The 13,512-nt window shown below is 44.3% G+C and overlaps 2 protein-coding genes across 2 annotated transcripts; both read left to right on the plus strand.

The window, feature by feature from the left end:
* On the plus strand, positions 1,759–3,685 carry LOC8077410 (serine decarboxylase 1). Its single transcript, XM_002456943.2, has 3 exons — positions 1,759–2,688; positions 2,797–2,930; positions 3,047–3,685. The coding sequence occupies exons 1-3, from the start codon at positions 1,977–1,979 to the stop codon at positions 3,641–3,643; spliced, it is 1,443 nt and encodes a 480-aa protein (XP_002456988.1). The 5' UTR covers positions 1,759–1,976; the 3' UTR covers positions 3,644–3,685.
* LOC8077412 (U1 small nuclear ribonucleoprotein C) lies at positions 12,304–13,398 on the plus strand. The gene is made up of 3 exons (XM_002456945.2): positions 12,304–12,581; positions 12,700–13,026; positions 13,110–13,398. The coding sequence occupies exons 1-3, from the start codon at positions 12,462–12,464 to the stop codon at positions 13,212–13,214; spliced, it is 552 nt and encodes a 183-aa protein (XP_002456990.1). The 5' UTR covers positions 12,304–12,461; the 3' UTR covers positions 13,215–13,398.

Consider the following 13,512-nt stretch of genomic DNA (forward strand, 5'->3'; position numbering starts at 1 on the left):
CCCTCGCCGCTATTACCCTAGCAGAGCAGCAGCAGATCTAGATTTCTCTTGTCTTGTCTTCGTTTGGAAGTGCAACTGGATGGGATTGGAGGAGTGGCTGGGCAACGCAACGCGGATGAGATGATGGAATCGGACGGCTGCTCTGCCTCTACCTACGCTTTGCTGTTGCTCGTCCATCCGTCGCTCCGTACCTGAAGCATTATAAAAAAAATAAAAAAAATATCTCTGAAATCTACATGTAAATACTAATATATACTTTAATCTATATCAATGTCTAATACTAATAAAGAGGTAAAATTTTAGCTAATTTTTTGGTCTGGTATTTTTTTAGTCTGCCCTCTCTTGCTAAGCATACCATGTTTAGCTTATGTACTCATCTCGGACTCCACCTCACAAAAAAACAAAAGATTTTGTTACTAAATTATTGATGCAGTAATGATTATAAAAAATTATTTTCATTAAAAATCTAAATCAATCAATAGTATATGAACTAAATCTTGATCAATTTATTGTAGTTTGTTGTCTAATCCAGTCTAAATAAATGTATTTCTGGAATCATTGATGATGACTGCCATGTAAAAAAATAAGAGATGTCTCTTGTCATAATCATCATCGCACAAACTAATTCTTGAAACTTCGGCACATAACTCCTTGCATACTATAATTAAATATTTTATGGGTCCTAAAAAAGTCACAGAGCTCGATTGATTTAGACACGTCGGCAAATAATCTATTTTTTGTGTCTTGGAACATGACACCAAAAGAATCACTCAAGGTTATATTTTAATTTGATACAAATTTAATAAAACATTTTTATATTAATGACAACACTAAGTTATATTATGGATATCATAGTCATTGTAAAAATAAATTATAAATAAGTTCTATACAAAGGATAAATTATAAATAGAAAATATATCATTATCATGGTCCCTTCTCATTAAGGTTTGAAAGTTTAATTTTTCTCCCGTTGCAACGCACGGACATGTTTTGCTAGTGACATATAAATTTTTAAATTTTTTTATGCCCTTCGAAAGTTTTTTTATGGAACCGCTGCACAACTTGAGGTGGTCTCACCCAGTGCAGTTTTATTTCTGCATACAAATACAACCAATTGTTTATCTTGTCGTGCTAATGAAAGTCACTTAGCTTAAAAGATACTCCCACCATCCTAAATTTAAGTTATTCTAAAAATCTTGGAGAGTCAAAATATCTCAAATTTGATTAAATTTGTATGATAAGATAATAAACATTTATGATATCAACTAAGTATCATTAGGTTCTTTATTAAATATATTTTCATATATAATATATCTATTTGATGTCATAAATCTTTGTAATTCTTTCTATATATAAATTTTGTCAAACTTGAGATATTTTGATTCTTCAATATTCTTGGAATGACTTATAATTTAGAATAAGGGAGTATAATGCAATGCAAGAAAAAAAATAATAAATCACGTCGCTGGTCTCTATTCTATATATACCAATTCAAAATATCGGTGTACTATGTACGAACTGTGATGATAATAGTCTCCAGTTAGCTGCTTGTATGAATTGTGATATGGTCTGTGCAACAATCAGATCATGTGATCGGTCTTCGTCTGAAGATTGGCTGGAGATATGATACGCTTCTCTACCTCATCGATCGGATCCCCGTTCTGCCGTGAAGCATGTTCTCTGGAATTATTTTGCTGAGTTTCAGGATATATACGCCAATAATACTCACCGACAGAGTATGCTAATTATTAATGTCCACTGAAGTCTATTGGTGACGGATATAACAGTGTCGTCTACACAATGACGATGCCCTACGTACATACTAGTTCATTTCAGACAATCCTATACCTATAGACTATAGTCATAGACATATACTAGAGCTAGCACGTACTGGACGCCATCGGAGAAGACGACGGCCGGTAGAGGGATCGGAGTGTGGCAGCACTGCTAGCTTAGCTAGTGCGTCTGTAGGATCAATGGCACCGGTGGTAGTAGAGCTGATGACGACGACGGCCAGGGACCTGCAGCTCGCTGATGACACGGCTGCTGCTGCTCACCAGCAAGCACGCGTGCACCAGGTGGGAGAAGACGACGAGGAAGGCATCAAGCTGGCCATGGCGGCGGCGCCAGCGGCCGAGGCGTTCGCGGTGCAGGAGCCACCGGCGGACGAGGAGGCCTTGGCGGAGCGGCAGGCGGAGGTGGCCCGGCTCCTGGCCGGGTTCCGGCGGCACCTCGAGGACCGGTCCGCGCACCACCTGGGGTACCCGTACAACCTGGACTTCGACTTCGCCTCGCTGGCGCCGTTCCTGCAGGGCCTCTGCATCAACAACCTCGGCGACCCCTTCGTGGAGAGCAACTACGGCGTGCACTCCCGACCGCTGGAGGTGGCGGTGCTCGACTGGTTCGCCCGCCTCTGGGACCTCGGCCCCGGCGACTACTGGGGCTACGTCACCAGCTGCGGCACCGAGGGCAACCTGCACGGCCTGCTCGTCGGCCGGGAAGTGTTCCCCGACGGGGTCATGTACGCCTCCGCCGACTCGCACTACTCCGTGTTCAGGGCGGCCAGGATGTACAGGGTCAGGTGCGTCAAGGTCGGCACCCTGGTTTCTGGAGAGATGGACTGTGATGATTTTGAGGCCAAGCTGATGCACAACACAAACAGCCCTGCCATTGTCAATGTCAACATTGGTTAGTACCGTGTGTGGATGTGGATCCATCTCACGCATGCCATGCGTCGTGTAGTTGTAGCCCCCTCTTGCTGACAGCACTGCTGTTTGCTCCTTGAATTGCATGCAGGAACAACTGTGAAGGGAGCAATAGATGATCTTGACAAGATCATATCGACGCTACAAAAATGTGGGTTTCATGACCGATTCTACATCCACTGTGATGGTGCTCTGGCTGGCCTCATCATACCGTTTCTCAAACAAGTACATACACCGTCTGAATATATACCAGTTTTTACATGAGTGAACACCCTATCCTCCCAACTGAAACCGTGCTTTTTCTTTTTTTTTTGTCATTTGGCTCTTCATTCATATTCCAGGCACCAAGGGTGACATTCAGAAAGCCCGGCATCGGAAGCGTGAGCGTCTCAGGCCACAAGTTCCTGGGCTGCCCGGTCCCCTGCGGCGTGGTGATCACGAGGCGAGAGCACGCCGCCGTGCTGTCCACCGACGTCGACTACATCTCGTCGAGAGACGCCACCATCACGGGCAGCCGCAACGGCCACGCGCCGCTGTTCCTGTGGTGCGCGCTCAACGCCAAGGGTCGCAGGGGCATCCGCGACGACGTCCACAGGTGCCTGCGGAACGCGCGCTTCCTGGCGCGCCGCCTCAGGGACGCCGGCGTCAGCGCGGCGCGCCTGAACCCGCTGAGCATCACGGTGGTGTTGGAGCGGCCGCGCGACGAGGCGTTCGTGCGCAAGTGGCAGCTCTCGTGCCAGGGCGGCGTAGCGCATGTGGTGGTGATGCCCAATGTTGGCGTCGACAAGATCGCCAGCTTTGTTGAAGACCTTGCTGCTAAGAGGAGGATCTGGTATCCGCATGGTGAAGGACTACGTGTTGGTCCATGCGTGGCGAAAGATATAGGGCAAGAGAATTGTCTCTGTAGTGGTCTTCATAATGTATCAGATCGAAGCTAAGAACAAAGTAGACATGTTTCAGTGTGTCTAAAATATGACGGACGCCGGTCGTGTTGTTCTCCATTTGTCGTTCTAACAAAAACGTAATATGACGAAGTGTCTGCCAATTTAATCACATGCATGATGATGGATATGTAGGAGACCAAATATAATTGGTTGCTGGGGTGGGCCAATTTCCCTTTTGATGAGCCCTTACCATGTTCTTGGAGACGAATGACGATGTAATTTTCTTGACAGTTTTTCTATGCCGCAAAAGAAAATGCCTAATTTCTTGGTGGTTAGGATGTAAGAAAATCTTTGTTATTATAAGTAATTATACATGTAAATGTCATGTTAGCTTCTTTTCACTTAAACACATATGTATGACATATAAATTTTTAAGTTTTTTTATGTCCTTGCAACTCTAATCACGAGACACACGATTTGCTGGACCGCGGACGTGATAAAGTTCATACTTCATTAATTTATCATCTTCAGTTCAAACACAGTCCAACTCCAATCCACATCGAGGAGGAGAATATACCTCTAAATATTTGTTAGAGGTTAGATGATATTTTGTTTGGATAAACTGCAATCAGATTCCAAGGACTGTGTTATGAGCCCAATCCAGCCAGTAGGCACACACAAAAAGCGGTTAGTTCCCTGTGGTATTGTGGATTAATTTTGTATGAAGTCCGTGCATAATATATTTTCTTTAAAAATGTGGTACAAATTTCTGTACTTTATAATTATACTAGGAAAACATGTCCGTGCGTTGCAACGGGATGTGCATACATTTTATTAGGTAATTGCTTGAAGGGCCTAATATTGTGTTTACTACTTATTTTTATTGTTATATTTGCACCAATATATGCAGATAACTTAAAGAAACATTTGATTTAATTTGATTTGATTGGATGACAAACAGACGAATATTTTAGTTTACAGTATGATTAGTTAGGTCATACTTCCTTAAGGATATTTATAATCAAATTACATTGTCAGCTTAAGGATAGAAATATTTATGTTTACATTTTATTAGGTAATTGCTTGAAGGGCCTAATACTGTGTTTACTACTTATTTTTATTGTTATTATAAGAAAAAGGTAGACTTATATATATTAAAAAATCATGAAAAGAATGGCACATTGAGCCACAATTCGGCGGGAGAGGCAGCAAGAAACGACTACAGAGCATCTCCCAACCAAGGGAAATAAAAAAAAATAAAACTGGAGATGAAAAGGAGATGAAAACCAGAAAAAAGCGCGGATGGACGGTTTATCCTATTTTAGGCCTGCTGAACACACACCCGGGCTTTACCTCCGGCTTCCTGGGCCTAGGCCACGCAAGTGTGTTGGTGCATGTTGCCCGCAGGCCCATTTAGCTATTGGCTTGATCCGAATCGTTGATTGTAATCTGACGGATGAGGACACTCGTGCCGGGAATAAAATCCATCAGCCGCAGCTGTAAAAAACCCTAGCTTCACTTTCTCTTCCTCCTCCTTCTTTCTCAAGCCGCGTAGCTGACAAAGCAAAACATACATGGGCAAAGAGCCAAGTTGAGGGCACCGCCAGCGGGAGCGAGCGCTGCTAGCTGACCTGCGCCGCCACCAGGCTGCTCGGCAGAGCTCACATGAAGCGTTGGCCGTGCGCGGCTTCGTCGAGCCGGACTGCAGTGGCGCTCAGGCGTCCAGGCATTCGCGAGCGGCGACCTCAAGCACCCTGGCACTACCGCGTGGCCCATGTCCCTATCAGCCGCACGCGTGGCTCCATGGAACCGCCCTGCAGCGGTGCTCAGGCGTTCTAGCGATATGTTTGTGTTTCCCATAATTTATTTGTATATATAGTAAATAAAGATAGTTTTAATCTCGTACATGGTAAATCTTGTTGCTTTTCTATTCGATTTGGAGCTCCTTTTCAATTTAATTTGGATCATTGGACGATTTTTCCTTTCGAGCGAGTTGGAGTCGGTCGATCTAGGGGAGAAGCCAGACTAAAATTAGTCCAGACGAAAATTTTGGCTGAAATTTTGCCTCTTCAGTATTAGTATAGTATATATAGATATAGATATAGATAGATATAGAGGTATAGATATAGATATAGATTTGATTTAGATTTGGAGTTCGATTGAATTGGCCGCATTTGATTTCGTGTCTGCTTTGGAAGTGATTTCGTGTCTGATTTGGAAGAGGAGATTTGTTTCCGGTATATGTTGCGTCTGTACTCCGAATCGAGGCCCGGCGGACTGGTGGCAGAAGAAATTTAGGCAGACTGAAATTTTGGCTCTTTATAGATAGGTATAGATTATAATATGCAGGGTTTTGAATTGGTGTGCATTTTCTAACTTTTACATTTCAATTAGTATTTGCTACAAGTTGGTTCTCAGACGCAAATGTTTTGTAAATTATCATGATTGCTTATACTTTTTAGCTTCTACTACCAACCGTCCTTGGCGTGCTTTGTTGCATTTTGCTCAATATTCAGTCGAAAATGTGAAGCATTAAGTCAGATACATTGTCAATTTAATTGTGGTACACTCCTCTTTGGACTGGCCATAGAACTTTTATATAAGCAGCCGTTGTTTTTGAAAATTGCTATAATATCAAAAAATGCAAATAACATCTGCAGGAGTATTTAATCATGTTTTTTCTTTTGTTGATAAGGGATGTAATCACAAGTTGAACACATCTTATCCATGCAAAGTAGTGGATTATGCCATAGCATAAAAAACTCGCGGGTTTTCAACAAGGTCGACAAGACACCGGACCGGACCAGATCTTCCGATCAATCCAGGAAGAAGCTAGAGTTTGGGTATCGGTGCGGATAAAGCCTTTTTCATATTCTAATCCGCTTTTCTTTGTCGGATTCGGTGCGGAGCGGATAATACACGGATGCAGATGTGGATATGGTTTTTTCCGGTAGTCGGAATTGGTACGGATATGGAGCGGAAACGGATCGGAGACGGATTTTAATAGTCGAGTAACATGTGCATACATAGAGAATTATATGTTTGTCAAGAATTTATTTAGTACAGAACAAGAATAGACAATAGATAATAATCTTGCATTGCATTCCTTGTTGCTGCTCTCACACTAATAATTAACACTTAACATGATATCTTCACTAAAAAATAATAAGTTATTAGCCAATAAATAATAGCATCTAGCAAATTTCTTAATTTAAAAATTAGAACATTAAACAACCACATCATAAAATAAAATTCCTCAGCTAACAAATTTTTTAAAATCCTAAATTTTTTAGTCTTGGAAGAGAAACCTTCGGATATCCTATTTTAAACATCGGATAATCTGCATAAAATTTGCGGATAATCCATATCCGCCGGATTTTACCTATTCCATATCCTACCCTGTATCCGCAGACAATCGGATTCGGATTATCCGTATCCGCAGGGATGTTAAAAGTTCTTCTTCATATCATCAAAATTCGGATTTAGATCGGATCGGATTGGTTCGGAGAATTATCCATACCACTTTCACTCCTAGCGGGTAATAAGGCCGTGGAGGCATGTTTAGTTGTCACAGCAAGATATGTAAATTAGGTTCTTAGCTTGCTGGGGGTGATGTGGCTTCCTGGGTTCCTTGGAACGCTGCAAAAAGGTGCCTCTAGCGCCATGTAAACATTGTAAATGATGCTTCTTCTTATTAATAAAAGCCGGCAATGAATTTTTCGGAAAAAAACATAGCATCCATACATGCAGTTTTTTTAATGTGTGAACAATAGACTTATTTTGTTCCAAAGTTTCCGTTTTTCCTCATTTTTTGAACATGCAGGTGTATATGGTGTATGTATTGAGTGTTTCTGGCATTCCTTATTTGTGACTCTTTCCATTTCGAAAACATGTACTCCGTATTTGTGTACTCACTGACAGGTTGAACTCCAACGAGCGAAAATCTCAACCGGGGCTTTGTTTAGTTCCGAAAAGATTTCGGATTTCGGTACTGTAGCACTTTTGTTTATTTGTGACAAATATTATCTAATTATGGACTAACTAGAATCAAAAGATTCGTCTCGCGATTTACAGCTAAATTGTGTAATTAGTTTTTACTTTCGTCTATATTTAATGCTTCATGCATGTGCCATAAGATTCGATGTGACGGGAAATCTTGAAAACCTTTTGCTTTTGGAGTAAAGTAAACAAGACCCAGTACTGATCGTGATTCGTGAATCGAGGGTAGTCCCTTTCCTGTGATGTGACCAGACTTGGCAATGGCCTTGTTTAGTTGAAAAAAAAAATTTGTTTTTGGCTATTGTAGAATTTCATTTTTATTTGACAAACATTGTCCAATCACGGAGTAACTAGGCTCAAAAGATTCATCTCACAAATTACAGGTAAACTGTACAGTTAGTTTTTATTTTCGTCTATATTTAATGTTTCATACATGCGACCAAAGATTCGATGTGACGGGGAATCTTGAAAATTTTTACGAACTAAACAAGTTGCAGGTAATTCTCGCTCATAGTAGAGATGTAAAATGTATGGTTTTAAAAGTTAAGAACCTGGCCTTGTTTAGTTCTAAAAAATTTTGCAAAACAGACACTGTAGTACTTTCGTTTGTATTTGACAAATATTGTCCAATCATGGACTAACTAGGCTCAAAAGATTCGTCTCGTCAATTCCGACCAAACTATGCAATTAGTTTTTATTTTCGTCTATATTTAATACTCCATGCATGCGTCTAAAGATTCGATGTGACGGGGAATCTAAAAAATTTTGCAAAATTTTTTGGGAACTAAACAAGGCCTAAAGTGAATTTTTCCTATATGGGAGCGTCATCTGTTGTGATTAGACGGGAAGCACGGCAATCTGCTCTGCTGCAGTCGCGGATAGTAACCACGAGTAGGTCACACGTACATTGCACACCTGACTATGGGTTCGGGTACGTGGGCCGGTGGAGGCTACTGAATCCAAACCGGCCGGGCCTGAGAATGCAGCAGAAACGGGAGGGCAGTGACAGGTGGTGCTGGTGCAGACAGAACGGAACAGGCGCCATTTCCATACAAAAACGACGTAACGGTTGGAGCACGCTGCTGTGCTGTGCTCGGTGCTCCCGTTGAATTGAATTCAACGACGACGGGGAAAAGTAACGGTGGCATGCACGCACTCCCATCCGGCCAAGGACAAGGAGGCCAGGCTTGTTTCGTAGGATAATTAGCATCTCATTACGGCCTTCTTTTCTTTTAGCACGTCTTTACAAGCGTAAACACTGTGCTTACATTTGTTTAATAATAACCACGCGCCAACGATCCTTCTTCTACTCCTTGTAGTACGTACTAGGACCAGCACAGGTCAAAGATGCAAAAAGATTTGTCTAAAAAAAAAAGATGCAAAAAGATTTGTCTAAAAAAAAAAGATGCAAAAAGATACTAAGGCTGTCTCCAATATGAGACCTATTTGGGAACCCAAACCCAAAATATGTTTCCAACACAATACCTATAGCCTCCAACAGAGTACACATACAGAAGACCTATTTTGGGTATCAGGAGAGGCATAACCCAAATTTGGGTATCCTCTCTCCTCGAGACCCATTTGCAGAGAGTGTTGTCTTTTAGGTCTTGTTGTTGGAGAAGAACAAAAATAGGTATGGAACCTTTTATCTGTAGCGCTACCCAAAGGATAAATAGGTGTTGTAATTTGGGTGACCATTGTTGGAGATAGTCGAGGTTCTTTTCTCGGTGTCGGTCTCATGAAAGAAATACATTCTTTGGCACCGCCGCCACCATGTCCGCCTGCCTCTGGCTGCTTCATTGAACCAAGCTGCCTACTCGTCTCTTGAGCCGGTGAGTTTACCTTCTTTTCTCCTTCACGAGTGGATTTAAGCATGCTTATGGCTGGATCTGCAGCAAAGCAGAAGGTGCTCCCGCTATGACAGTCACGGCTACAAGTCACCAACAGCAGGGCGGGGTTGCGGGCGGGGAAGAAGCTCACGGCTTGCATCGTCGTCCTCGGTCGCGTTGGAGTACGGTGAGACAATAATGTCAGAAGGTGTTGCGTCCGAGAGGTGAGAAGAAACAGCACATAGGTTGGCATGGAGCCGATCAGAGCCTGGCTGTAGGTATGGCCGGATAGATCCTGACTTCAAAGGCTGGCCAGACAACTAAACTGCCAAACCTTGACTCATCCAAGCAAAAAGCTAGGTTTGGAGGGCAACCAAACGCACTCTTTACTCTTCAGGACCTGTTTAGTTTCTAGCCATAAATTTTTCACCATGTCTCATCGAATATTTAGATGTATACATAAAACATTAAATATATATTAAAAATAACTAATTGCATATTTTATATAGAAAGTAAAAGATGCATTTTTTTAACATAATTAGTCCATGATTAAACATAATTGCTATAGTAACACACATGTGCTAATGATAGCTTAATTAGACTTAATAAATTTGTCTCGTGGTTTTTAAACGAGATATGTAATTATTTTTTTAATTAGTATCTAAATACCTCTTTCGACATCATATGAAACATCCGATGTAACACAAAAAAAAATTTCACCCCATGTTTACTTCGCGAAATTTTTTGGATTTGACTATTGTAGCAGTTTCGTTTATATTTGAAAATTATTACCCAACCATAGATTAAGGGGGTGTTTGGGACTGCTCTGCTCCACGTTTTTCAGCTCCGCTCCATGTTTTTTTTAGCCAAACGATTTTAGCTCCACGCACTTAGTTTGAGGAAAAATGTGGAGTTGTGAGAGCACCTAAAGAGATACTCCACAAGCTCCAGTTTTTTGTGGAGCAGAGTTTGTGGAGCAGTCCCAAACACCCTCTAACTAAGCTCAAAAGATTTGTCTCACAAATTACAAACAAACTATACAATTAGTTATTCTTTTTACATATATTTAATACTTCATGTATGTATTTAAAGATTCGATGTAATCTTTTAAAATTTTTTGGAAACTAAAGAAAACCTAAACAAGGCCTCAACTCAGGCCTTGTTTAGTTCTGAAAAGTTTTCACTTTTCGGTACTGTAGCACTTTCGTTTGTTTGTGACAAATATTATCCAATTATGGACTAACTAGGATCAAAAGATTCGTCTTGTGATTTACAGCTAAACTGTGTAATTAGTTTTTATTTTCGTCTATATTTAATGTTTCATGCATGTGCCACAAGATTCGATGTGACGGGAAATCTTGAAAACTTTTTGGTTTTCAGGGTAAGTAAACAAGGCCTCAGCATATCTTAAGAAAGAATTTGAGTGCCAGTGAAATCTGGTTGATGGATGCCACTCAATTGTGGTCAATGGAATGTTTGTCAAAGCCTCAACACTGACAACATCCCGCGGATGGCAAGGCGGCATCCTCAAATGAGAGAAACTACCCCAAAGCTAGCTAGCTAACAGTAGCACAAACATGGGCATCATGGACGGGCCCAATTTTTTAAAATTTGGCCTTTTTTTGAAAAAAAATTCTCTTTTGGACCTCTAGAAAACTTAATCTCAGTTTTGGACCTAGGGGGTCGACGCCATGCTTCATGGCGTCGAGGTTACACGTCTCGACGCCATGGATCACGGCGTCGAGGTCCCTGGCTGTGCTAGCGTGGCTTCTGACGTGGCAGAGACCTCGACGCCGTAGATCATGGCGTCGAGCTCGACGCCATAGATCACGGCGTCGAGCTCTGAACTACATAGCAGAGAGTTCATCCAGTTCTTGCCGAAGATCGACGAGCTGGAGAGCTTGCTGGAGGTCTACTTCGTGCAGATCGACGGCACCCTCAACAAGCTCTCAACTGTATGTACATTCTCCTTCCCCTAGTCTCAGATCAATCGATGCGTTCAATTTCAATCCATGTCTTGCGCTGAAGAAACGTTTAATTTCTTGGTTCATTCATGGATTGGTTTGGATTGAAATACTTGAAGCTGCGGGAGTACGTGGACGACACGGAAGACTACATCAACATCATGCTGGACGACAAGCAGAACCAGCTGCTGCAGATGGGGGTGGTGCTGTCCACGGTAACGCTGCTGGTCACCAGCGCCGTCGTCGTCACCGCCATCTTCGGCACGAACATCCACATCACGCTCTACAGGATCACCGACCTCAACGTCTTCTGGGAGGCCGTCGGCGGCACGCTCGCCGGCGTAGCCACGCTGTTCCTCGGTGCCATGCTCTACTACTGGAAGAACGGGATACTCCGGTGATCGACGATCTTCGGCAAGCAGCGTCGAGCTCGACGCCATGATCTACGACGTCGAGGTCTCTGCCACGTCAGAAGCCACGCTGGCACGGCCAGGGACCTCGACGCCGTGATCTATGGCGTCGAGACATGTAACCTCGACGTCATGAAGCATGGCGTCGATCCTCTGGGTCCAAAACTGAGATTAAGTTTTCTAGGGGTCCAAAAGAGAATTTTTTTTAAAAAAAAAATGCCAAATTTTAAAAAATTGGGATGGACGGGAGGAGTGGAGCGGTGCACTGCACGGAGATTCCAATCCAATGCCTGCCTCGTTACTGCAGCCTTCCGCCCCCTTGCGAACCACACGGAACGGAAACACAGAGACCTGAGAGCTTTTGAATGCTCTCCTTCTCCCTCCTCCTCCGGCCACTGTAGCGTCATCATCACCCGGACGGACCGGACCTCCTCTGCACAGGCACAGGCAGCCCCTGCTGGATGCTGCGCTTTGTACTGCCACATTTTTAAAGGAACCCAGGGCAGGCCACTGGTCCACACTCCACAGCGTGCAGCTGCCCCTGCCCTGCCGCGTCCCCATTAGAGTACCCTTCCCTTCAACAAGAGCGCCCTGGTGCATTTGCAACTGCTCGGCTATTGCTTCGCTTCCCTTCAGCTTCAACACGAGCGCGAGGAACAAGACAAAGGGGATGATGGAGAAGCGACACGGCGGTGGCGGAGGCGGAGGCTTCACTGTGCTCCGCCTCCTCGCCGCCGCCGTCTTGGCGTTCCTGCTGCCGCAGTCCGCCGGAGCGGCCGACGACGCCAAGGTAATCTCTCCTCCTCCTCTTGTTCCGCTCGTCAACTTCTGCAAATGCACGTGTCGGCTTCAGCGCTACGTACACTAGCGACTCATCAACTGCAAACCAATTGGCTCGCATTTCGCAGTGGCACGCCCATGCCCATCCGGTTGCCCACGCCGGCCTCCCGCCGCTCTCGGCACCACCGCCCACCGCGGGAGCTGACGACCTGCCGCCGCCCGTGCCCGTACCCGTGTCCTTCCCGCCGAGCCGCGCGCCCGGCCAGCGCCAGCAGGCCGCCCCGCACTTCGGCTTCCCGCTGCAGCCGGGCCCGGGCGCCGCGGCCCCGGGGACGGCGCCCGCCGGCGAGGGGTACCCGTTCATCGGCAGCAACCCGACGGTGCCGCTGCCCACCGGCATGACCGACACTTCCACCGTGCTGCCGCTGCCGGACACCGGGGACGCAGCCACCAAGGTGCTTTGTGCGCATCCTCATCTTTCCCTTTGCTGCTCGTCTCGTCACTGTGCTGTGCAATGCAATCAACTGTTTCGCTGCAGGTGGTGGGCTCGGGCTCGGCAGCGTCCGTTCGTGCTCCCGTCTCCATGATTGCCCTTGGTGGGCTTTTCTTCGCCACCATGTTGCTGTTCCTGTCCAAGATCTAGTAATTAACAACCCAATTATATGTAGAAGAAGATGCTTGTACTACTGAATGCTGCTGCTGCTGCCTTCATCCAAACTAACTACTACTAGTCTTGAGTTCTTGGCATGAACTAATCTAGAGATCTACTTCCAATTCCTTTCACCTTCCTGTGAATTCAATTCGACAACAGCATCGTGCTTCACTCTTCCGACTTTCCCCAGCTTTCACCTTTTCCGCAGCTTCGTGAATAGTTCGACTCTCACAACCACAAAGCTACAAAACCAGCATGTAGCGACTCTCCAACACAAATTGAAACAGAA

The sequence above is a fragment of the Sorghum bicolor genome, chromosome 3 (genome assembly GCF_000003195.3).
Source record: "Sorghum bicolor cultivar BTx623 chromosome 3, Sorghum_bicolor_NCBIv3, whole genome shotgun sequence".
Lineage (NCBI taxonomy): Eukaryota > Viridiplantae > Streptophyta > Magnoliopsida > Poales > Poaceae > Sorghum > Sorghum bicolor.